The 26005-nt window shown below is 43.2% G+C and overlaps 1 protein-coding gene and 1 non-coding gene across 4 annotated transcripts in view; one reads left to right on the top strand and one right to left on the bottom strand.

Annotated features, from left to right (window-relative positions):
• Positions 1 to 26005, bottom strand: part of Uxs1 (UDP-glucuronate decarboxylase 1) — a 93466-nt gene that overhangs the window by 54905 nt on the left and 12556 nt on the right. Inside the window, exons 2-5 of one of the 3 annotated variants that reach the window (XM_004651794.2) lie at positions 17313 to 17340; positions 15542 to 15605; positions 14349 to 14392; positions 6659 to 6719 (exon numbers count right to left, since the gene is read on the bottom strand). In XM_004651794.2, the coding sequence (XP_004651851.1) occupies positions 6659 to 6719; positions 14349 to 14392; positions 15542 to 15605; positions 17313 to 17340 (197 nt within the window). Of the gene's footprint in view, positions 1 to 6658; positions 6720 to 11239; positions 11260 to 14348; positions 14393 to 15541; positions 15606 to 17312; positions 17341 to 26005 lie in introns of those variants that run through there. The other 2 variants (XM_004651795.2, XM_045147287.1) reach the window with 2 other exon arrangements.
• Positions 6756 to 6953, top strand: LOC123460490. Its single transcript, XR_006637041.1, has one exon. It is a non-coding gene; the product is annotated as a small nucleolar RNA SNORA73 family (small nucleolar RNA).

The following is a 26005-nucleotide window of genomic DNA, read 5'->3' as shown; positions in this document are numbered from 1 at the left end:
AATCTAATCAAAAGCCTATGGTGGGGGAGGTCATGAGCATTACGCATATAATGCCTGCTCTTGTCTGGCTGAATGCATATATTATTCTCACCAAACTGCTCTGTAAGCACTTTATTTAATGTTCATACCCATATATTAATATTACTCTCATTTTTGGTTAGAGAAGTTTCTCTTTTCAGATGGTGTTGACCACTGGGGTGACCCAAAACACCATAGCACCGAGAAAGACGTGATGGAGCAATGTTTAGCACTGAAACATCTCTATCACACCTCCCAAGGTTCAGGGTCCATTATAGAAGAGGTGGCAGAAAGAATGGTAGAGCCAAAGGAAGGGTAGGACTGTTTACAATGCAATCAACCTAACAGAAATTGTTCTTTGATATCCATGACTTCACAGTGCCTAGCAATACCTTCATAAGACCCTCATAATAATATGATGATGACAACAACATAGAAGAGAGATTAATGGAGAGAGGGAGAGAATATTATGGAGTGTAGATTTGTGAAAGGAAAAGTGAGGGAGGGGAGGGAATTATCATGGTTTATTGTCTATAAGTATGGAAGCTGTCAACATAAAGGGGGAAAAGTCCATGAGAACAGTGATAACAGATGACATGGAGAAATATACTTGGAAGCACATGAAGGAAGACAGAAAAGAGATGGCTCAGCCAGCTGTTAAAGTGCTTGAGTGCAAAGCCCGTTGGCCCATGTTCAATTCCTAAGCCACCCACATAAGCAAGAATCAAAAAGTGGCACACGCACCTGTCATTAATCTGCAGTGGCAAGAGGCCTTGTTGTATCTGCACCCATAGAGGAGGGGACATGCAAATAAATAAATGTTTGTTAAAAGTTGTTTCATAGATGACACACGGACTGTCCCGTAGGCTGCTCCTCATACCTCAGGAGCCCACATCACCGATTCAAGTGACAGTAAGTTTAAAACATAGTGAGCTTTGCAATGGTTGCACCTGAATTGAATATACACAGATGTTTCTTGGCATAATTTCCTATGCAATACAATGAATTTACATAGACTTTACATTGTACATAGGTCTGACAACATAAAGTGCAGAGGAGGGTGTGCACAGGTCTTCTGCACATATCATGCCCATTTATGTAAGAGACTGCTGCATCCTCAGATTTTGTTATCCACAGGAGTCCTGGAACCAGTCCTCAGAGATGACAAGGGACAAGTGAACACAGTTCTAAACTGCTACTGCAAATGTTTCAAATTGCTTTATAAAAAACAAAGTGATCATCAAAGTGCAGGGATTTAATAAACTACCAAAAAATAGTGAAACTAAAACTGGACTAACAATTCCATTAAAACTAGTAATTTAGAAATTATAAGAACAAATAAGCAACAGATGCTACCTGTGGACCACAACACAAAGTTATGCACCACTACTGGTTCATGTCCAAGTGGGAATGCAAAGGCAAGCACCATGTGGCGCCCACAGTCCAGCCAAAAGCAACCGGAGCAGCACATGGGCCAGGATGCTTCCTCAACCTTAAACCATCACAGATGTGCAGTGTCAGTTATGTTCTTAAAATGTTCTAAAAATGGATAAAAATATTTTATTCCAAGTAATTGGTAGCATTAGAAAGGGCTGAGCACAAAATCACTTCTTTAGCGGGAGAGTACGGGTGGCAGGAGAGCTGAGAACAGGTTCTGCAGACAGACAAGTGCAGTGAGTCACAGGTCGCTCTTTGTCTCCACCTTGACTTCCTTCACTAATGTTCTTGCTCCCCTGTAACCTTGGTAGACAGAGACAGAAGATGGCGAATTCAGGGCCAGCCCAAGCAAGTTAGTAAAATTCTATCTTTCACCTTTTCACCTACTTGCTTCAACTTGAAGGAATGTGCAGGAAGAAAGTACCAGGTTTCTTTACCCAAAACACAAAGTACACAAACCCCAAGGTCTATAGTTTTAAAATGTTTCATCCTCCATGAAGCAAATCTCACAGAGCATGTAGTGCTTACCACAGGACAGAGAGGGCAAAGTCCCTGAGGAAGACCATGGCGACGTTAGGCAGACATTAAGGAGAATCAGTCACCAACTACCTAGTAGACATTTACACATTCTCTGATGAAAATCCTGACATAATGGTTCCAAATACAGCACCCGAGAGTCCAAGTCCTGACGCTTGTCAGTGCTGACCAGCTGTGAACACCATTTTCTAAACTCCTTTTGCTTTAGGGATAAACCAAACAAGTTGAGCTTTTGATGTAGACCCTCAGGTCACTCACAAGCTATGACAGACCATAATCTTCCTAGTCACATGCTGCCTTCACTAGCTACCACTGCATCCAGATACCATTAGCACTCCTGCTGCTGCTTGGATGTGGTTTGTCCCCAAGGATCCATGGACTAGAAACTCAATCCCTGAGGTGGCAAAGTGCTGGAACACTGGGTTCGTGTGGTGATGCTGGGAGACAGTGGAGCCTTTTAGTGCTAAACATGGGGTCACTGAGGGTGCTGCCTTTGGAAGGGTTCAGTGCAGTACAACGATGCTGCTTAGTTCTCAGGAAGGTCATCATCAATATGTAAGGCCTCTTTCTACTCTCTGACCTCCTGCCTTGCCAAGTGTTCTCTCTTGCCCTCGCATGCTCCTACTGAATGTCCTCCAACAGAACCTCAATAAAGCCAATCAAATGAGCAGCCTCCCAAACTATGAGCTGACTAAACACTTTCTTCTTTATAAAATGTTTATCTTCAGCCATTTTTGGTACAGCACCTTATTATATCTGTATACAATCCAATTACTATGAAAAAGAATTTTCTGGAAAAATACTTGAATTGTAAATGTGATGTAATACTTGTACTTAACTCATGGGATGAGCATCTCTTTACTTTTTTGGAAGTACTGAATACTGAACCGGGGCCTCATTCATGCTAAGCAAGTGCTCTTCCACTGAGCATTATATCCCCAGCCTTTTGTGTACTCCCTAATTTTTCATTTTAGCTTTTATTTTTTATACAGGTTATAGTCTTGTATCCCCTCTTCCCCCACCATTTCCCTGAAGGTCCTTCTCAGTGGGGTTATTGGAGTTCACTGCAGGGCAATGAGGACCTCAGTCAGACTCTGTGTTTGTGGCGAGGGGGGCAGCTGTGCCTCGTGGTATTTCTGCCTACCCTATGGCTCTCACCTCCTCTTCTGAAACAATCCCTGAACCTTGGCTGGTCTGCCAGCAGTCTGGTTTAACACTGAGTCCTCCGTAGCCTCTGTATTTCTGCATTGGTAGGTTTTAGATCTTGCTAAGTTGCCCAGCCTGTGCTTTAGCTCACTCTATATAGCCTTGAACTTCTTCCATCCTGCCTCAGCCTCCTGGGAGCTAGGAGTGTAGACTTGTGTGACTAGGCCAGGCAAAACTTCATTTTATTTTAACATTACTCTTATATTTTCCCAAGATTTCCATGGTTTTTAAATCAGAAAAAAAAACCTGCTAATTTTGAAAAAAAAATTCTCCTTTTTAATGTACTTCCATATATCAGTATACAAATGTTTTTAAATAAGATTTTGTGGCACTCTAATAATATCTCTGCACCTAAAATATTTGATAGTCCAAGTTAAGATAAATTCAGTACATTAAGTTATAAATGACCACTTCTTACATTTTGATGCTTAAGTAATGACATAAAATTCTTGGAAGTATCTTACTTAACGTTGACTACAATGCGGAGGAATCTTTTTTTCCTCTTTAATTCCTTTCTAGTAGAAATACTTAAGGATTTATGTAACATAGCTAGACAGCTATAAGTTTTTCATTCATCAATTTTGGCCATGAGTCAAGTGTCTAAAACAGAGTCAAAACTAGTAAAGCTTCCTTGAGCAGATTCATTACTGAGCCTATTGTTTAGATAGTGAGACAGGAGAAGAAAAGACACAAGACCTCTTCCACTAGCATGGACTAGCTCTGCATGGCTTTGAATTTAGAAGTTCAGCTTAACGTGCTTGTGCTTTTGCTCTTGCGGGAAGCTCAAGCAGCTCAATGATCTAGTTCAAGGTCAGAGTTCTAACTCATGTTGTCTAGCAAATGAATAAGCAGAATATATTTCCAAACAAATCTCTTCTTTGTCCTAAGGCTTCAACAGGTATTTAAAAGGCTTTAAGTTTAGCAACAATTTGCCAGACTTGGGCACCAAATGTATCTTAAATATGTTGAACCTATAAGGTGGAAGGGCTGTGCACTTGGCAATGACAGGAAGGTCACCGCACAGAAAAGTAACAAAACTGCGGCATGACGGTACAGTGTTACCTATTAGTGTTCCTGCAGTTTGCATTCCCACCCCCTGCAAGTTCACGTGTTAGAAATATGTAGTGCAGCAATGATGGGAGGCTGAGTCTAAGAGGAGGTAACTGGGCTGCCCATGATTGGCCACAAGAATGGAGTTACGTCACTACTGTGGGCTCCTTACAATAGGAAGAGTTTGTTCCCTGTGTTCTATTACCTGTCCTTCTACTATATGATGCAGTAAGAACCTTGCCATATGGTACTGGAGACTGTCTCCAAGTCCCAGTCTCCAGTACAAAAAGTAAGTACATTTCAGATCTTTATTCCCCATTCTGTGGTATTTTGCTATAGCAACACAAAGCCAAAAAGGGCAACTGCAAATCTTCAGATTTTGTGCTCAACCTAACAAATGACAACATAAAGACTAGAAGAATGAACTGTTCTACTAGAGTTCTGAGAACTACAAAAAAGGTTGAAAGAAACACAAGACCTAGAACAATACAAAGACATCCTATGATCGCATGTTCAAGGACCATAGACGTGGACACTGTAAGGACAGGAAAATGGTCCAAAGTGATTTACAGATTCAGCAGTCTCCATCAGAATCATAGGCAGCTTCTGTGGAGAACTTTTAAAGAATTGCAAGAGATACAGAGTAGACAAAAGTATCTTTTCAGAAAAAGAACAAAACTGAAGACTAACACTGCCTAACTTCAAAACTTCCCACAGGCTGCAGTCATCAAGACTGCGAGCACTAACAGAGGACAACTATGTAAATCAGTGGACTTGACCGTCTAGAAATACAAACTTCTGTTCACAATTAAGTGATTTCTAACAAGAATACTAGGACAATTCAGTAGGCTATTGTGATAGTTAAGGTGTTGTCAACTTGATCTGTTTAGTAATCCACAGGCTGCTTCTAAGAAGGATCAACTAAAGGAGGAGGTCTTTCTCCCAGGGTGAGCCCTTCCCCCAGAGTGGGCGGCCCCGCTCAGAGAGGGACTTGATATAAGGAAGCTCTGGGTAGAAGAGTTCCCTTTTCCTTCCTTCCTTCCACTTGGCTGCCGGAGCTGCTCCCTACTTTCTAGTGTGGACTGAAGATCAGTACAGACTAAAGACCAACATCAACTGAAGACCCACGTGGATCAAAATCCAGCGGCTCCTCAGGAAGCCTCCAGGCTTTCCGGCACCATCTGCAGTGCCGGTCGGGACTGCTGAGGCATCTGGCCACGTGGACTGAGCAGCTACCAGGTCCGGTGATTCTCAGGCCTGCAACTGCTATTGGACTACTGTAAGCTAATCCAATAAATTCCCTTTATAAAATAATTCATTCTAGTAATTCTGTTCCTCTAGAGAACCCTGACTAATACAGCTATTAAAAGGGTAGGAAGGAAGGGCGTTCATCTAACACTGTATTCAGTAACTTAATCAAAATAGAACACAGACCTGAATCTAAGAACTCAATCTAGGAAACACCTAGGAAAAGATATGGCAAATCTTCTTGACTTTAGGCAATGATTTCTGAAATATAACACGAAACCATGAACAATAAAGATAAAAACCAACTTCATCAACATTGAAAATGCTTAGGCTTCAAACACTATCAAGAAAGTGAAAGGGAGGTGGGTGTGGTGGCGCACACCTTTAATCTCAGCACTGCACTGGGAAGGCTGAGCTAGAAGGCCCCTAAGTCAACAAAGTCCAAGGGCAGCCTAGGCTAGTGAGACCATGTTGCAGCAGCACCAGCGGCAGGAGGATGGAGGAACAAAGAAAGTCAAAGGACAATTCACAAAACAGGAGTAAATATTTGTGAAGCAAATACTTCTATTGAGGGGATTCTCTTCGTTTTTCTACATACAAGATCATGTCACCTGCTATTACAGTCTTTTCAATATGGATTCCTTTTATTCCCAGGTTTACACCAAAGACTCTACCATCTATGCAAAAAATGTACATACCTTTGCTCACAACAGCATCACTCACAACAGCTGCAAAGTACAAACACCCCAAATGCCAATCAACTGAGAAATAAATGAACAAAATGGAATATGCCCATTCAATGAAAAGGATTTGAGCTACAATGTGGATGGACATTAGAAATACTATGCATAATGTAAGAAAACCATACACAAAGGATGGCATATTGTATCATTCATCCACATGACATATTCAGAAGGGGAAAATCCACAGACATAGGAAGAAAACTGTTTAAGTGGATGCTAGAAGCTGGGAGAAGGGAAAATCACTATTAATGAGTTGTGGGGTTACATTTCAGTACGTGGCACCATTAACATAATGCAGAAATACTATAACCTATTGAAATGAATAGTTAAGGAGGTTGGCTTTGATAGCATGTAATTATCTCTCAACTAAGAAAGCAAGCATTTTAATATTACAAACATCAATCACATTGCAAACTTACCAAAATTCTTTTGCGATCCTTTTCTGATAAGAACTTTACTGGTGGATACTTCTGGGTGAAGCTATAGAACATGAAGAGATTAAAAAGAAAAGTCAGTCCACCATGGGTGCACCAGGCCAGAAGCCACTCTTCCTAGGATCTGTTCAAGTGACAAAGAGGAGCACAGGGCTCTGTCCCATGGTGGACAGTCCCCCTCCACATGTTGGAGATGAGCCTGGCCTATGTCTGCATATTCCTTGGACTCTTCAGAGTGGTGTGGACAATGACTGAGGAGAAAAACATACAGCAAAAAGTTCCAGATCACTATCTGGATGGAAATTAGTCCTATGAGTGTTGAAGAAAAAGCTTTAATCCCTTCTACTATATTGAAAAGATGATGGTCTGTTTGAAAAGATAATTTCTACAAAAAGAAAGCCCAAAAGCAAACATCTCCAGTGGGGTAGTTTTGCCATTTGCCACCAGGGCATGGCTGCCTCTCCTTCCTCTTCCATAGGGGGAATAAAATAGGCAACATGTGGAGGTGCTATATCATAGTCCAGATGGAGCAGAGTAGCTGTGTGCAGTCACAGGCCCCATGTGTGAAACTGCCCTGCAAGGAGGAAAAGCGTCTACTGCTCTGCAGTTCCTGCAGCCCTGTTCTGACCAGAGCAGCCTGAGCAGTGCCCGGCAGCAGCCCTTTCTAGCTCTCCAGGTCTGCTCTGATGTTACCTGATGTCTCATCTTATCATTTAATGCCCTCTTCCTGCTTCACCAGACTCCATGATTCCACAAAACACTCTGATATTCCAGGAGCAGAGCAATATAACCATCATAGAAAACACCCATGGAAAGAAAAAAAACTGCACTTGACAGATCGTTTAGTGGTTAAGGCGCTTGCCTGAGAAGCCTAAGGATCCAAGTTTGATTTCCCAATACCCACATAAGCCATATGCACAGTGGCACATGTACCTGGAATTAGTCTGCAGTGGCTGAAGGCCCTGATGTGCCCATTCTCTCTATATATCTGCTTGCCTGCCTTCCCCCTCACTGTAAAGAAATAAATTTTTAAAAAGAAAGAAGATAAACTCAGGTCTGAATCACTCACTCTTAAAGGATACAGCCAGAAGGAAAAGTGAAATGGGTGTGAATAGGGTTGTATCTATTACTTTAATGGGAGGTGCTGGGTCTGCCTGAAAGTCCCTGTCCCTAGAGAGAGCACTGAACAAAACATAAAAGCCCGTGAACCTGGACCCCAGCCACTGAAAGCAGACAAGCAGCTAAAACAGCAGCAGAGAGCTTCCTTCTAAAGTGCAGAAGAACTTCCCTATGAACAACTACTATAAAAACAGGAGGAGACTAGAGAGATGGCTCTGTTTAAGGTGCTTTCTTGCAGAGGTTGACAACCCCACTTTGGTATCCCAGTATCCATGTAATGTCAGATGCACCAAGTGGCACATGCATCTGTAGTTCATTTGTAGTGGCAAGAGGCCCTGACCATCCCATCTTCCTTCCTTCCCTCTCTCCCCCCCCCTTCCTTTTTCCCACCCTTACTCCTTCCCTCTCTGCCTGCAAACAAATAAACTATTTTTTTTTAAACAGGGAAAGAGAGGTAGCTTAGCAGTTAATGCACCTTGCCTGCAAGGCCAAAGGACCCAGATTCAGTTTCCAGAGACCCACATAAGCCAGATGCAGTGGCTGGAGTCCCTCACACACCCATTCTGTCGATCTGTCTCTCTCTCCCTCTCTCTCTCAAATAAATCAAAATAAAATAAGGGAGTAAAAAACCAGAAGCATGCAGAAAGGCAAGTGAGGATGTGGATAACAACCCTGGCCTCCCCTGTTAGCTCTATGTCCCTTAAGCAAGATCCCCTCCCCACCATCTATGCTCATTGGTCCAGGTATACAGCAGCCCCACCACTGGAGCTATCTCAGTCCCAGACTCTGGTACAGGCTGCTCACAGCCAGCACATGAAGGATGTTCTCAATGTCACCGGAGAACAGAGGCCTCTGCCTGCACGCATGGATGGGTATGCTGTACGACTTGAGAGAGCTGAACAGACACACTGTTTGCCTGGTCATTCCATCCCCTTCACCTGTGCACCGGGGATCAGCACTGTCGAGTTCAGCTGGTCTACATGTACCCTACATGGTCTCCATGCAAGTCTCTTCTTTCTTCCCCCTCTCCCTCCTGCTTCCTCTCCTAAGACCTTTTCTCCTTTTTGCAGGGTGAAGGCTCTAACTCAGGGCTGCAAAATTGCTAGCTAAGTGCTGTATTGCTGAGCTACAGCCCCAGCCCAGGAGTTCGTCCTCTCCCCTGTAACGGAGGTGAGGTGGCAGGTACACTGGAAGCTGTGCATGGAGAGGAACTGACGCAGAGAGGCTCACAGCCACAGGGTGCCCGAGTGACTCCCAGGAGGGAGTGCGGATCAGGCACACAGAGACCCAAGGTCATCTGGTATTAGCCTGGAAAGCAGGCAGCCCTCAGTACACTTGGGGTTGGTTCCTAGACCCCGGAGGACATTAAAGTTAGAGGCTTCCTAAGTCTCTTGTATAAAATGGAGTAGTACTTGCATAAAACCTCCGCGCATCCTCCAGGTGCACTGAATTCTCTAGACAGCTTGATACTACAACATGAAGGTTCTGTCAACACTTACTATACTACAGCATTTAAAGAATCAACACAAAGTCTGCTGGTGCTCTGAACAGAGGCTATCTTTTCTCAAATGTTTCCCATCTATAGTTGGCTGAAACCTATGAACAACTACAACCCTGACTGAAGCTTCAAAAGAAATTTGGCATTTTATTTACATCAGAAAGGAAAGGGCAAATTAATTTTCTTATGGGAGATGTACCTAAAGAAAAGTAAAGCAGATCTGAGGGGTGCATGATGTACATAAGTCATCCAAACACCACACAGCACTCCCGATAGTGAATGGTTTCTATGCTACTGAGGCAGAGACACAGCTGCCTGTGTGGAAAATGGAATGAAAAGTACTTTCAGCACTACACCTGATGACTTTCATTTAACAACAAAAAATGGATTGGATTTCCTGCTTTTTCTTTAATTTGTACCAACCCAAGTTCTAAGCTAACCTTTTCCAGCTCTCTTCTATCCTCATTTCTTTCTTGGAGAAGTTATGCACACAAAGCTGCAAGTGGTGTCATACAGAGAGTCACTGGGTCCTCCCCAGTACTCATGTCAACCTGCTGGCCTTTTTTTTTTTTTTAACTTAAGTTTTGTTCTCAATGTATACAGAAAAGTTGGTACCATCGTTAACCTCCTCCCTGTCCTCCCCCATCTGCAGGGACCCTCCTCATTGGGGAATATGGGTCATGCACTAACTTTATCCTCCATTGGAGAATTTGCTTCTCTTTTTCAGATGGATGCAGATTCTAAGGCGAGAACCAGCCCATCATACCTTAAAAGGGTCCCAGCTGAAACTAAGAATAATTAGGGAAATGAGTAAGAGCACTGCTTTCTTGGTGAACCTGGTACCAGCACAAGGGTGAAGGAGGTAGACACATAGAACATTCAACTCCTACCAAACCAGATACCCAGAGACACAAAGGCTCCCAAGACCCCATCAGTGAAGCAGACCTAAGATGAACCTGCTGGCCTTCTTGTAGCTAAATAGGACACAGCCAAGTGACAGAGCTCAGTGGCTGGTGAACCTGGATGGAAACCCACTGTGCTCAGTATTAGGCAGTAGAGAGACATGAGGCTTCTTTTAAGGCCAAAGATAATGAAAAAACTTCCCAGTGTTCTGGCTCATCCACTTACCCATCAACCCCTCACTAAGCACACGTTCCATACTCACTGCCGCACAGGTCTCCCATGTACCTGAGTGTGTGAGACAAGCACACAGAGGCAGAAGGAAACAAACTGTGGATCTTTTCTCATTCCCTGAATTAATCCTTTATTTTATGACACTCCAGATTTTAGCCTATTTAGAAGGAAGGACATCCATATAAATAGGAAGCACTCTTACCAGCAATTTTACATTTTCAATGGGCTGGGGTGCAGCTCAATGGGAGAACACTTGCCTTGCATGAAACAGGCCCTTGGTTTCTTCCCAAGCAACACAAAAAAATAAAATAGTATTATCATTGCTTGCTATTTATCCAAGGAAGCAAAATAAATGGAGGTGAAATCAAAAAACTGCTGCACAGTAGTTATCACTTAGCTACTAATTCAACCAACTGCAGATCAAACATGTTTTAAAAATGCACCAGTATTGAATAAATAGAATTTTCTTATTGTTATTTCCTAAACAATAGTTGTATTACCTATACAACATGTACACTGAATGAATCTGAGATGATTAAACTGCAAGAGGGATGTGCATAGGTTCTATGCACTACTCTGCCATTTCACACAAGGAAGTTATACACTGTATTTTTCATAGACGGGTCCAGAACCAAAAGCTTGGGCATACCAAGAGTGCCTATAAAATCAAAACACTAAAAAACTGGCGCATGATGTGGAAGTTCAAGCCAACCTGAGCTACAGTGTGATTAGGAATCTGTCTGCACACACGTTCTCTTCTTAGCATGAGTATGCGTGTGTGTGTGTGTCTGGATACTGCTGATGTCAGTCTTTACCTTCTACTTTGTTTGAAGCAGTCTCTCATTGTTCTGCCACTGAGTATGCCAGGCTATCGAGCCCACACGCTTCCAGGAATGCTCGTGTCCCAACCTCCCATCTCACTGCAGGAGAACAGGATTAGAGACACACACGCTACTTGAGTGTGAGCAGAACTCAGGTCCTCACACCTGTATGGCAAATACTTTACACACTGAGCCATCTTCCCAGCTCCAATCTTATAAATGTTAACCTCTTTGTTTCATTGTAGTGTTGGGTCTTGAGAGGCCTGGGCATGAGGCCTAGTGGAACTTCCTGAACTTAGCTAAAGTTTGGTGATCTACCTCGGGCCAGCTATGCCTGATGGCTTTGGGCCTGCTACTTCCGCGTAGGAGTTGGAATTCCCACGTGTACATGGGACCAATCATCTCAAAGGTGTGGTTTACTATTGGCCCTTACTTCTCTCCCTCCTCTCCTAAAATCCACGCCTTTGTTCTCAACATTATACAGGCAACTGCTTGTAACAATAAAGTGAGTTCCTGCTTTGACAAGACTCCCGACTCAGTGTGGTTTTTTCTCCAGTGACTAGGAGAGGTTCTGAGTTGTCTGACGTTTATCCCTTCTTCCTCAACCCCATGGGAGGAACCAGCGGGCCTGGTCCCATTTCAGTACTATCTACCATTTCAGTACTATCTACCCGCCAGGGAGGAGCCTAGCCATGTAGGCCAGTTTGCTCCAAGTGACAACCCATCAAAAGAACATTATTTCCAGTATCCAGATGGCGTTTTAATCTTTATCATCATAGATGGCAAAAGCAAAATTCAGAGCTGTATCCATTTCCAGCACAAAGCCTTCCTAGCCCTCTCTGCACGTGGATTTCACAAAAGGACACAGAGGCTCCTTTGCTACTCATTCACCAGCTAGAAGCGCAGAGCTACTTCCAAGGAAAATTCAGTGCATATACCCAAGAGACAATGTGTGCCCTTCCCCCTTTTTCAAGGCACTTCAACAATGTGAGAAAAATGCATTAATGAAATTCCCTAACACTCAGTTCTTACCTGTGTAGCTCTTTCAGGTTAAAACTCAGAAGAGTATCACATAAGTATCAAAAGGAATCATATCATTCCTATATTGAGAGACATTCTTTGTAAGCTGTTTTTTATCACCTTAGAAAAATTATCTAATTGGTTTTTGAATAAATTAATGAATAGCTTGTCTAAAGAAAATTAATCCTGTGATGGGTCATTTCTTCCCATGTATAACTTTTAAAACTTCAATTAAAGTCTTTAAAATTATGTAATATTATTAGAAGCAGGATTTCTGGCCCCCATCCAATGAAAATATTACCAGTATAATTTCCATACAAAATCCTAGTAAGAGAAATTTAAAGAACAAACAATAACTGATAGGTTAATGGGTGGGGAGCTGAGAAAAGCCCCATCACTCATCCCAAAGTTCACCCTGCCTCGGCTTCATTCTACTTGGGAGTTCTAAAACAACAATACTCACTTAATAAGAGCAAAAAGCAAAGGTTTGCTGACTGCTCAGCTGAGGACATGAAGAAAAGAAAGTAACACATTTAATGAATCTTCTCCAACCTTACGCCCTTTGTTTCATTTTTCTCTTTTTGTTTTGAACTTGACAAAGGCATATAGAATGCAGACACCAAACTCACCCCAAGCAAAGCAAAAAATAGTTAATGAAGGCTTATGTTTTTCCTCTGCAAATTTCTGAGGATTCAAGCATTGCTCATGACACAAAGCTGTCAGCTAAGACTCGGGAAAAATACCCGAGCCCAACACTCCATTGATTTAGGAGTATATTTGTATGTCAGGTTCACATGCTCAGCAGAGAAACCCCTAAGTCAGAGGGACAAGGAAGACATTTTGCTAGAATCTGGTCCACATGAAGCTTCTATCACACCATTACTCACTCCCAGCCACATGACTTGGACTAAAATCTGGAAATTTCATGTACTTGAGGAACAAAGGCAGATAAATGACAAAGCATGTCACATCACAGATTGCCCATCAGTTTTTTTAAACCTAGATGACGACTACTGCTAATTATTGTTGTTGTTGTTGTTGTTGTTATTAACAACATATTTCACATGGATACCACATGTAAACCACAATCCCCATCAGTTTTGACAGGGCTTCCTCATGGTACTTTGTTTTATGCCCTCCAGATGACTCACTTCTGTGGAATTCCACTAGGCTACACAATGTATGTCATGAGACCAACCCAGAACTGCAAAAGGCTGAGCTTTACCCAGCCTATATGGAAGTTTCAGGAATTCATAAAGTTTGGACAAAGAAGGTCTCAACACACTCAGATTATTGTTCCTCCAATTCTCTATTGGGATACCGTACTCAACTGGAAAAAAGAAACAAAAAGTCTGTGTGAGCTGGGCATGGTGGCACATGTCTTTAATTACAGCACTCAGGAGGCTGAGGTAGGAGGATTGCTGTGAGTTCAAAGCCACCCTGAGAATATATAATGAATTCAAGCTTTGATTGAGCTACAGTGAAACCCTACCTCAAAAAAAATGGTGGACATTTATTTAGATTATAATAATGTGTGTGTGTGTGTGTGTATACACACACACATACACATGTATGTATAAGTATGTAGAAATCAAGGTGATTTTACAAAGACCTTTTACTGAGGATCTGTGGCCAGGCTTCAGCAAGACTTTGGGAAAAAAATTAATAAATTTAACAGAAACAGTCCTTAATGACAAACTACCAAAAAAAAAAGTTTAAAAACACTGCTTCCAGGACGCAGTGTGGTGGCACATACCTATAATCCCAGCATTCAGGAGGCTGAAGCAGCATTACTGAGAGTTGAAGGCCAGCAGAGACATACAGTAAGTTCCAGGCTAGGTTGGGATGCACACACAGACTTTGTCTCAAAAAGAACAAAAACTAACAACAGCAACAATCCACTGCACTCACATATCTATGGAAATGTTCTGCTTTGAGACAGCTTCATACCTTTCATAGTACAGAAATTAATATATAACTTTCATGTATAAGATGAGTTGAAACGAGCCTCTTTTGAATACTGACCTTTCCTGTCATATAGCCACCACATTTGCTTAAAGCCCTAACAAAAAACTGTACATACCTTTTCTCCAAATCTCTGATTTTCTCTCTTAATGGTTCAACAATCTGGAATAATAACAGAAATCAGTTTTAAAAAGCCAGGCAGTCTTTGACCACTTTCACCCTATTCTAATGATTAAGGTTCACATGGTATGAAGCCAAACATTCTAATTTCTTTTTATTCTTATTATTATTAGGATTATTAACAACATATTTCTTATAGATACATCGTGTGTTGGTACCCACTTTTCCCCTGTCCCTGACTCCATTCCACTGAGGACCCTCTCCTCAGTGAAGTTGCAGGTATTTCCTATGGAGTTCTGGGTTATTCACTGCAGGAACAGTTTATAAATTCTTAGTTTCCTTTGAAGAGTAACAAGTGATACAATGTTGCAATCAAGCAGATACCCACCCACACTAGAAGTCTGACTCCACAGATGCCTGTCGATGAAATCCCACCCTTCTCCCACCTAACTAAAAGGAATTTAAGAGGTGTTTCAGGTTCACAATAGGCATCACCCGTCTCTTCACAAAAGTTCAAAGAATATCCAAGTGTGGCTGAAAAAATCTTAACAGCCATTTTTGCTATTATCAGCTCCAGAACATACATTACAGGCTGTGACTGGGCCTACGTCAGTAAGTCATCACATACCACGAGTGCATGCAGAAAGAGAGGCATTGCACATTTCTTTCTATAAGTCTTATGTTTGGCTTCAAACCCAAAATAAGCACCTACATCCTCCCACTGCCTTCACTGTATAGCTGACCTGTGCTTCTATCTGCTTCTCTCTCAACTATGGGCCATTATTTTACAGCAAGGGGTTGCTAGTCTCAGGTGGGTATGTGACTCTCCCTCCCAGTTCTGTGTCTGGAAGCTCTTTATGTCTCAGGTTGTTGCATCCCGCTTGGGCTCATTTTTCTTTCCATCTGCTCAAATGGTAGATGCTGGTACTTGCTCCATCTTTAAATCAACTTAAGGTACAATCTGTAGTAATACGACAACCTTTATAAAAAGGACAAAAGGCAGCAGAGTTGTCTGCAAGATAACAAGCACGAAGTTCCCCCTTAACTTGAAGGGGTCAGCTTTTCAGAGATAGTTTCAGAATGACACAGCAGCATCAAGCTGCCCCACTGAAGATGCCAGCACTAGCAAGGTAAGTGAAACTGACAATGTACCCATTGTCATATGGAACAAACCATAGGAAAGAGACTAACCTCTTCAATCTTGCTTTCAATTTTCAGTTCCCCGTTTTCCTGAATGGACCTGTTGAGAAGAAAGCTACAAAACTTAGCTCAAGTGAAAGGCTTTGTGATTTCAAATCATGTTTCTGAACCAATTACCACAATGCAATCCAGAAGCTGTAGGAAGACTATCTTTCTGTCCTGTCCTGCTAACAATCACCACTGCCAGCATTCTCCAGCAGGGGGCACAGCAGAGAAAAATAAGACAACTGGGAAGAAATCCCCTTAAATCCATATTATGAGCATGCTATTCTACCCAGCTAATTGTTTCATATCAAACTAAAGTGATCTCAGTTCATGCTATACCCACCCTGGCTTTCTAAATGAGCAACAGAAAGCATGTCTGTAGAAGTCTAAGTTTCTCTGTTGGACTTTCCCAGGGATTTAACACAAAATGGAGTTTTTCCAAGTCAAAACACAGGGTGTTTTAAAATGAGATCTGAGCACCCACCTAGCCACACACAGCCACCTTTGTCAGGATACGCACATTAGCAGTGGGAAGCAGATCAAGATGGCCCCACCCACCTTGCCAACCCAACTCCACATGAAAAAGCTGCCTGCCCAGGGGCTCAGGAACCTAGCTTCGTGGCCTTGGGCAGCTGCATGAAAACTGCAGTGCCACCTTCCCCATCACAAATGGGAGTGTTAAGCTCTCATTTCCTCATACCAAGAAGTAACAAAGTGGAGCAAATGATGTCTAACTGGAAGGCTGCAGGAATGCGGCCAAATCTGCTTTGACAGTGAATGCTTATTACGTTCTTGTTGGCTTCCAAAATGGCTATTTTTAAATCTGGGAGAGATCATTCATACTAGGATTCTGCGGCACAAATTTAAAAGACAAGCATGGTGGTGCATGCCTGCAGCTCGAGCCCTTGAGAGGCTGAGGCAAGAGGACCCCAAGTACAGGCATCATGGGCTACACGGCCAGCTGAAGGGTGGCACGAGGCTACACAGTAACACTGTCTCCAAACAACAATTTTGTTTTAAAAAGGGGGGAAGGAGCAGCAGCACAACCACCACACTTAAGCCAGAGGTTCATCAAGCCTTAGCCCAGGACAAGCAGGACTGGAAAGCCACACCCCCAAACCTAAAATCCAAATTACCCTGCAACCTGAAAGACTGAGCACCCACATACACATTCCATACCCGACCTCACTTGATAGGTCGTGGTCAAAACACAGGCCCACCAGAAATGCCATGAACAATTACCTTCTGCTACAAGGAAGAGAAACAAGTGAGTTCTGTGTTTATACTCGGGTGCCATCCCCAAACAATTTCATTATACACACCCATATATTCTAAAATATGCAAAAGAAAAGGAAGAATCTAAAATCTACACACTTCAGAAGATCTCCAATATTTCAAATAAGGGGAATTTGAACAGCATTTGGCTCCCTGGAGCCTAGGTGCTAGCCCTGACTTCTCTACAACAGCGTCCTTCAGAAATGGCTGGGCAGAAGCCCCATGTTCTCGCTCAGGCTGCCCAGAAATGTCCCTAAGTGATTTATTAAGTACACAATGGGGAAGGCAAACAATACAATGACGTGGCACACTTCATCTTTCCGTGAGTACTCCAAAATCAGCTGCCTGAAACTATGTGGAGAAGAAATGTGAACAACTCACATATGTGAACAGCAAAACAACTTCATTAACATTCTCCAACTAGCCTATCATACCAATAGCATGCAAGTGACAACTGTGTAAAACCCAACCATAATACACCCAAGTGATTAAAAATAGTTACCTCATGTTAACAAAGTTGCCCCAAACAGCTGTAAAAGAAAGAAAGAAAAAGTCAATATTTAAGTCCACAACATGCAGATTCCAAATGATAAAATTTATTTTTTAAAAAAATTCTGGAGTGCGTACTTATGTATGAATGTGTATGTGTGTGTCGTGGCACACACGTGTAGCTGAGGACAACTCCAGGTGTTTATCCTCTCCTCCTGCTGTGCTTGAGAAAGGGTCTCTCTTGTTTTTGCTTGTGCCTCTTTCTGTGCATAAGTCCAGGTGGCCCTGGAGATGCACCTCCCATTGCCATAGGTACATTGAGATTAAAGATACGGTGCCACTTTGTCTCTGGCTTTCAGTGGGTGCTGTGGAGTCAAACTTAGGCCAGTAAGCTTGCAAGCAAGTGCCTTTAGCTGCTGAGCCATCTCCTCAGTCCTCAATTTTTAATATTTAACCATTATTTTAAAGTTCACTGAGAAACCTAAAGTATAGTTCATGAAGGCAACAAGATGCATACGTTCTTTCCAAAAATTTTCCAAAATATCAAGTACTACTAAAAAGTGAAAATATTATTCTACTGACCCCGTAGCTTTGGTACTGGGAGGTCAAGGACACACATGTTCTGAAAAACATTACATCTTCACCATACTGTGTAACAAAGGGTCAGTCATTAAAAATCATCAAAGAAGCGCGTGCTTCGTGATTCTGTTCAAGCTCTGCTTGTGAATACTGATGCAACCAAGCCTAGAGAAGCTCCATCATGACCTGAAGTTGTGTCCTTCTACCCACCAGTGGTCACCTTTCTAACTCACCCACCTCCCTCCATGACAGGTACTTGTCAGCTGCTCTCCCTGCATGGTTACAGGCACCTGATGAGCAGGCTATCTACCTTATGCTTGAGGACAGCTGTCCCCAGGCAGAATCAGCCCCGAACCAAAGGTGACATCTTACCATAGTCAAGCTCAACACATAATCATGCAGCATATCTCTAATCCAAAACTGGTATCTGAAATGTCCCCAAAGTCGACATTTTGTCCCTTGACAGAATAACTCAGGTGGGAAATTATATATAGCATAAAACAGTTTCATGCACACTGTGGGAGGGGGCGAAAGGAGGTATATATGTGTGTGGGATACACATGCATATGTGTGGAACACATGCAACTGTCACTGCATTTGAAGGTTCCCTTCCCTGCTGTTCTTCCTTCTCCCTATAGTAGTTCCCTCAAAAATCCCCCAAATCTCCCCTAAACCACTCTCCACACGTGTCCCTCTGGATTTTTGACAGGCGTTCTGGGACCAGAAGCACACTTCCCCCAGTACTGCCCAGCACATGTGTGCACTCAACCTCCCATCCTGCTCTAGGACACCGGTGACCTGTGTCTTCACAGGGCACCCTTGCGCTTTGTTCTAGTTGGTGCCTTACAGCAAGAAGGACTCTCTGAAAGTGAACTGCTTCCTGTTCAGCTTTACAACACCCAGCACACACCACCCAGCACTACAATGAGCTGAGAGGATGTCAGGGAATTGGTCCTCGTGTACGACTCTCCAGGTCCCATGTAAGCCAGACACCCAGTGATGCAAGTGTGCAATGTTACATATGTACACAAGAGGGTGCATACATTTGGAGTTCAATTGCAGTGGCTGGAGGTCATGGTCTGCAAATTCTCCCTCTGTCTCCTTTAATCTCTCTCTTTTGTGCACGTGCATAAAAAAAGCCAGTCTCTTGGGTTTGCCTCAGAAATAAACAAATAAGTATCTACCTGTACAAAAAAAAAAAAAAAAAAAATCAATCTTGCTTTTTAGAACTTTACAACCTGCTTTAGGTGATTTTGACCTGCCTTATAGTTCCTCCCAGGGACAAGCATTCATTACTAACATGTTCTCTATAAAACCTGAAGCCACATTAAGCTGAATTAAGTCTATGACACATAACACCAGGCTGTCAATACCAAGAAAACAAAGTATTACTATGGGCCACACTCTTTTATCAGGGCAGGCCACATAAAGGATGTTGGTCCCACAAAGATTATAACTGAGCTAAAAAATTCCTATCACCGAGTAAAGTAAGAGCCAATGCTACCACAACCATTGCAATGTACTAGGGCTGTATTCCTCACATGGGTGAAGTGATCCTGTGTAAGCAAACCTATGGCCTGTCTTTCATAAAGATAGCACAGGGCTGGGGAAATGGCTTAGTGGGTAAAAGTGTTTGCTGCTCAAGGCTGATGACCTAAGTTTGGATTCCCAGCCCCCATTTAAAGTCTGCACGCAGCTGAACCCTCACACGGCTGAGAGGTGGGAACAGAGGAGAAAACCTCGCAGTTTAGCTGCTAGCACACACTGCAGTGAGCAAAACCCGGCCCCAAACAAGGTGGAAGGCGAGGACCAAGTCCCAAGGTTGTCCTCTAGCATCCACACATGCACATGCACACACAGAGATAAACAAGATTGGAAGCAAGAAAAAAAGTTTTCACATGCTAATACAGTTAAGAATAGAATTTCTGGGCTGGAGAGATGGCTTAGCGGTTAAGTGCTTGCCTGTGAAGCCTAAGGACCCCGGTTCGAGGCTCGGTTCCCCAGGTCCCACGTTAGCCAGATGCACAAGGTGGCGCACGCGTCTGGAGTTCATTTGCAGAGGCTGGAAGCCCTGGCGCGCCCATTCTCTCTCTCTCCCTCTATCTGTCTTTCTCTGTCTGTCTCTCTCAAATAAATAAATAAAAAATTTAAAAAGAATAGTATTTCCTTTCACAGATTTCAAGTTATTTTCATTGATTCTAACTTTAAATATAAATTTCAAAAATACTTTGTATACAAACTATGGTATTTCAATTTCACAATTCTTATTATGTGTGCATTTCAACCTTGTGGTGTGCAGAAAAATCTATTTCAAGAAAATATACCACATATACATTTTCATTAGGGAAAATACTGAGCATCAAAGATGCAATTAGAAATGAGGACCTCCCCAACCAAGAAAAATGCTAACATTCTCCCTGACTCTATAGTCTGATTTGATGTCTTAAATACTGATCAGCTACCTCGAAATAAATCCTTTTACAACAGTTTCTCAATATGAAATCCGTGGGTCTTCATGGAATTGTGAGTGCAAACCCAAGTGCCCTCTGCTCTCAAAACTTCTTCAATGCAGCTGGGCATGGTGGCACATGCTTTTAATCACAGGCAGAGGTAGGAGGATCACTGTTGGTTCAAGGCTGCCCTAAGACTACATAGTGAAATAGTGAATTCCAGGTCAGCCTGAGCTAGATTGAGACCCTACTTTGAAAGAAAAAAAGAAAGAAAGAAAAAGAAAAAAACAACTTCAAATGTGTTCAAGACCCCCCCCCCCCAAAAAAAAAAAAACCGGCTAACAAAAACTCATAAAAGCTTGGGATTTTAAGAAGCAGTGATTTCAGAACTGGGCTGGATCCCAAGGCTCTGAATGCCAATGCTGCAGGGAGCCCAGTGTGAACACTCCAATGGGCCTGTTGCAGCCCTGCTATAATGACCTGTCAGACACTGTCTTCCATTCCACTCAGTTGGGATGCAGCTTATTGATGGTCACAGTCATGGACTGAGGTCACATGTGAATTGTACCCCTGGGCACTTGGTTCAGAGGGTGTCCTCCTAGATTCCAATCCCCCATTCTGTTTCTTTTGCCCTTTTTGAATGCAGAATTAAAAGGCTGACATAAACCATTCAAATTTTTAAGGCTCCATTTAAAAATGTGAAGGTAAGGTGCAAATAGGAAAATAAGATGTGCAGTGTAGAAAAAGTGGAAAGGAAATCGAAAGACAAAAATGGCATTACTGATAATCTATGCATACACGTCTTACCATTCAGAAATAGTACATCTCTCCATTTAGGCAGATCACTTGGCTCTCAGAAAACTTGTGATTTCTTTCATGTAAATTTCTACTTTTTTGTGGCTTATTTTCAACAAATTTCTTAGAAGCTTTCCTCTTCAAGATCCAATGTCAACCACAACAAAGCTTCAGACATGAAGCAGCACAATTAGCTCGGAGGCCACACCGCTGTTCCTTCTCCTTTGCCTTCTGTGCTCATCCTTAGCATGTGCACATCTCCCCCTCTTGTTCTTTGATCACAACATCCACACAAAAGACATCGTGCAACTTTACGTGCCATTTTCATCAGTGTCTGGGTCTGCTTAGCTGATAATTTCCACTTTAGAATTGTGAGCATGAAATACACTAGCCATGAAGCTACCAACTGAGTAACTTGACTTTCCTCCTAACTCTTACCCATCCCCACACTCATACCGCTTGCTGTAGGCACTCTAAGACCAGATTTAGCAGTGTTACTTCAAGCCTCATCTGGTGTTGACATGCAAGTGGAAAAGCAGCTTTTGCAGCTCTGTGGTGCTTGTGGCTGTTTTCAGCAGTAAGCACCCAGACAGCTTGTGCTTGAATGGTTTGCTCTGTACAATGCTGGGTGCTGCTGTCTTCTGTTTCCTTCTGCGATAGGCACAGGGGAGGAACAGGGAGTTTGCATGCTTAAAAGATGAGGTCCTGATGCACATGGAGCTCTGTTGGTACCAGGGCCATAGGAAGGGTGATGCTCTAATGGCTTTTCCTACAGACCTCCTTGTCGGATGCTGGGCAGGCTAGGGAGGACATTGTCCTTTTCTTGCAAAGAGTGCAATGAAATGATCCCATTTCTATCAGAAAACCAAGACTTAATGCTACTCAATTGGTAGCTTTAGTAGAATATATGTGATCTTCCATTCCGGGGGAGAAAATATTTCCACAGATCCTTAGATTTACCTTCTGTTGCAGTGAGGTTTGCATTGCTGGAAGAAAACATCCAACCAAGAGCAGCTTGTGAGGGAACAAAAGGTTTATTTTGGCTTACAGACCCAAGAAGAAGCTCCATGATGGCAAGGGATAACGACAGCTTGAGTAGAGGGTAGACATCACCTTCTGGCCAACATCAGGTGGACACCAGGAACAAGACAGTGTGCCAAACGCTGGCAAAGGGAAAACTGGCTATAATACCAATAAGCCCTCCCCCAACAATTCACTTCCTTCAGGAGGATTCAATTCCCAGACTGCCATCACAGTTGGGAACCTAAACATTCAAAACACAAGTTTACAAGGGACACCGGAATCAAACCACCATACCTTCCCTTTGAGTAACTAGCAAATGCCAAAGTAGAAATATGGCAGAATTCTCTGAACCATGTCAGATACATGTTGGAATTGGACAGGAGAAAGGAAGAAAGGAGAGTTTACTTCTCACCACTTAATATTTAGCTGCTGACATTCGTAGCAGAACCCAAGTCCTCCTTCTCTCCCCTCTCTCTGGCAAGAGAGCAGGTGCAGGAGATACAATGCTTGTACTATGTCTAGATGACTGTGACCCTGCAAACACAGTGTACATCTGCTAGAGAAACTGCTACCACTTGGTCAGAGGAACCTGCCATATATATTTGGTATATAGCCCCACCCACCCACCGCCAAAATAAAAGTGAAAGCAGGGTCATAAGATATTTGTTTACCTAATGTAGCATAATTCTCCAAGTCTCAAGGTAGACACCACCTAAGCACCCATGGTCAGATGAAAGGATGATCTGAACTGTGTAATACAAACAAACAGAATACTCCTTAGCCTGAGGAAGAAGCTTCCAATATGTGCTACAACATGGATGAGCCTTCCTTAAAGATATTATCCTAATAATCCAGGCGCTGGCATATGCAGATATGTGCATGCACAAACACACACACTGTATAAATCTACGATAGGCTCCCACTATGATCAACATCATATAGAGAAGGTAGGATAGTGACTGCTGAGGGCTGAGGAGAGAGACGTTGGGGGAGGGGAGGCTATTTAACAGGTGCCCAGCATAGTTAGGGAAGATGAAAATGCTTTGGACATTGGTTGCAAGACTATGTGAATATACTTAGCCCTACTAAACCATATGCCTAAAAATGGGGAGAGGAAGGATGTGCTCTGGGAAGATGGGTCAGTAGGTGAAATGCTTGCTGAGCAAGCATGAAGCCCTGAGTTCAGATCCCCAGCCTTCATGTAAAATGCTGGGCATGGTGGTACACACCCATAACCTCAGCACTGGGAAAGCAGACAGGGAATTCCTGTGGCTCACTGGCCAGATAGTCTAGTTGAAGTAGTTGAGCTCTATGTTTAGCAAGAGACCCTGCCTCAAAGAGCAGAGAGCACTGAGGAAGATGTCCACCCAACATTGACCTCTGGCCTCCACATGCACACATGTGTGCGCCCACACAACATGAAAACACATATACACACCACCATCCACACCACACAGAGATGGGGAGGGAGGGAGACAGGCAAGCAAAGCCTTCATATAACCAGAAGGGACAATTCGGCCTTGGGACTCCATAGGCCCCTGAATGACGCAGCACAGAATCTCTCCAGCCAGACTAGACCAGGCAGAGTATTGAACCACAGCATGCCTCAGTCTCCCTGTCTTTACAATGGAGGACATCCTCTCCTCCAACTCCTCACTGCAGGATAGCAGGGTGGCCCAGTGAGTCATTTCACCTGCTGCACCTGAGCAGGGTTGGGGAGGAACACAGGCAAGTGAGGCCTGAGGAAGCCTTGGTGTAGGGGGAGAAGCAACTTCACAGCATTCTGTCTTTAATTAGAAGCACAGGGAAAGGGAGCTGGGACTTAAAATTAAGTTCTATACAACCGCAAAGAAAACTCAGAGGAAGGAAGAGAAGATCTTGACAGGCGAGTTTCGGTGAGAGTCCCATTTACAAGGACGCCCCCTGTACAACAGCTACCCACCACTCCAATCCGCTTCCTTCACTGGATCACAGCTGAGCCATCCCACACCTCCAGTCTGCTGCTGTTGACAGAAACACAATGTCAGACCAGGCACCTACAGCGTCTGTGTCAATGAGAACTGGCATGTTCTGTTTTCAACTTCTGAAAGTACTACAACAATGTTCAAAGACACTATGAATAGCACACCAAGATCCCACCACCCTGACAAAACTGTTTCCTTTTCTAACACATTCAGACTCCCTCTGAAGAAAACCATGTGAAGAAGTCCAAATGTTTTCTGTTGTTGCTCTACTTCATTGTTTATTTAAAGCAACTTAAAATAGCTGAACTTAGGAAGTCAAAAGGAAACTGACCATAAATTTCAAATTCACTCCTCAGACATGACTTCTTCCTGCCTGGGAAGTCACAACTCCAGTGCCTAAAGGTGTCTTGGCTTCCCTTGTGACTCATCAGTTAAAGCTATTGTTTCTTTACATATATTCTGCCAGTTCCATACAGCACTTTTAAATACATATTCATTCCTGGAAAGCATAGGAGAACACAGAAATTCCATTTGTAACATCAAGATCCAGAGTAGCTTGAAGCAGGACCAGTGCAACAACCCTTTCAGGAAAAGAGTCAGCTTAAGTCACCCTCCTGCCCCCATACACAGATTTATCCCTCAGGGTTACCCTCAGGTATTCTTAAGCCTGTCACACTTGAAGAACATGAAGCAAGAAAAGAACCATGACCGAGGCATGAGTGTGGGCTGGGTGCACACAGAATCCTGCAACTGGCCTCACCTATTTGATCCCTGAGTGCCCTGCAACTCCACAGACACTGATTCCTTATCTGAACCAGCTCAGGCTGCTGTGACAAAATGCCACAGGCTGCATGACTTCCAAACAACAGAACTGAGTTTCTCTAGTTCTGAGGCTGGTAAGGGTAAGAACAGGCTGACTTGTGTCTGATGAGGACCCACGTGCTGCTTCATGGATGGGTGACGGCTTCCACATGGTGGAAGCAGCAAGGCAGCCCTCTGGGGCATTAGCCCTATTCATGAGAGCTGCCACACCACGACTGAGTCACCTCACAAGGACCCGCTCCTTCATGCCAGCACCTTGGAGATGAGGATTGCAACACAGGGAACTACAGGACACAGGCAGCGATAGAACCCAATCCATCTGCTCCCTGCCCTTACCACACGCCTGGCATTGAGCTTGCTCACCCCTGCAGAGTCTGCAGCCTATTTCTCTGTGGTACTAGGCACTGTACCTTGATCAGGTCCTTAAGATGAACATGGGAAATAGGAAAATTATTGAAAATGGAGATTCTCAGACCTGCTTCTACCCGAGGACACTTCTTATATCAAATATATCAATGATCCACTCTTCATCTTACTTTGCACACACCAATTTGGATGCCCAACAATTATCCATTCTGATACCAATACCTGGGCTAAGTATAGATCCCACAGGCCAAGGGTTGGGAGCCTCAGGGATGCTCCCACTTTAGACATATCTTTTTTTTTTTTTTCTTTTTGAAAGAGAGAGAGAGAACAGGCCTATGAGGGCCTCTAGCCACTGTGAATGAACTCCAGGTGCATGCGCCACCTTGTCCATCTGGCTTACATGAGTCCTGGGGAATCAAACTTGAGTCCTTTGGCTTTGCTGGCAAGTGCTTCAAAACCATCCCTCTAGCCCTATTTTCGTCCTACCTTTATCACAAGCTCAGGTGTGATAAGAAGGGCTCCTCTCATTAGGAATGGCATGCTACTCAGGAAATTCCAAGGATATTAACAGTGTGCCAGAAACCCAGAATAAAATATATATTGAATTCTATCATATCAGGCTTGGGAAAATGCAATTTCCATCACAGAGCACCACTGAAATCCCAATGTAGAGGTCCCATATAGGAGGAGAAAAGTGCATCAAAAAA

Source organism: Jaculus jaculus, chromosome 4, assembly GCF_020740685.1.
Source record: "Jaculus jaculus isolate mJacJac1 chromosome 4, mJacJac1.mat.Y.cur, whole genome shotgun sequence".
In the NCBI taxonomy this organism is placed as follows: Eukaryota; Metazoa; Chordata; class Mammalia; order Rodentia; family Dipodidae; genus Jaculus; species Jaculus jaculus.
This window is presented reverse-complemented; position numbering and strand designations above follow the sequence as displayed.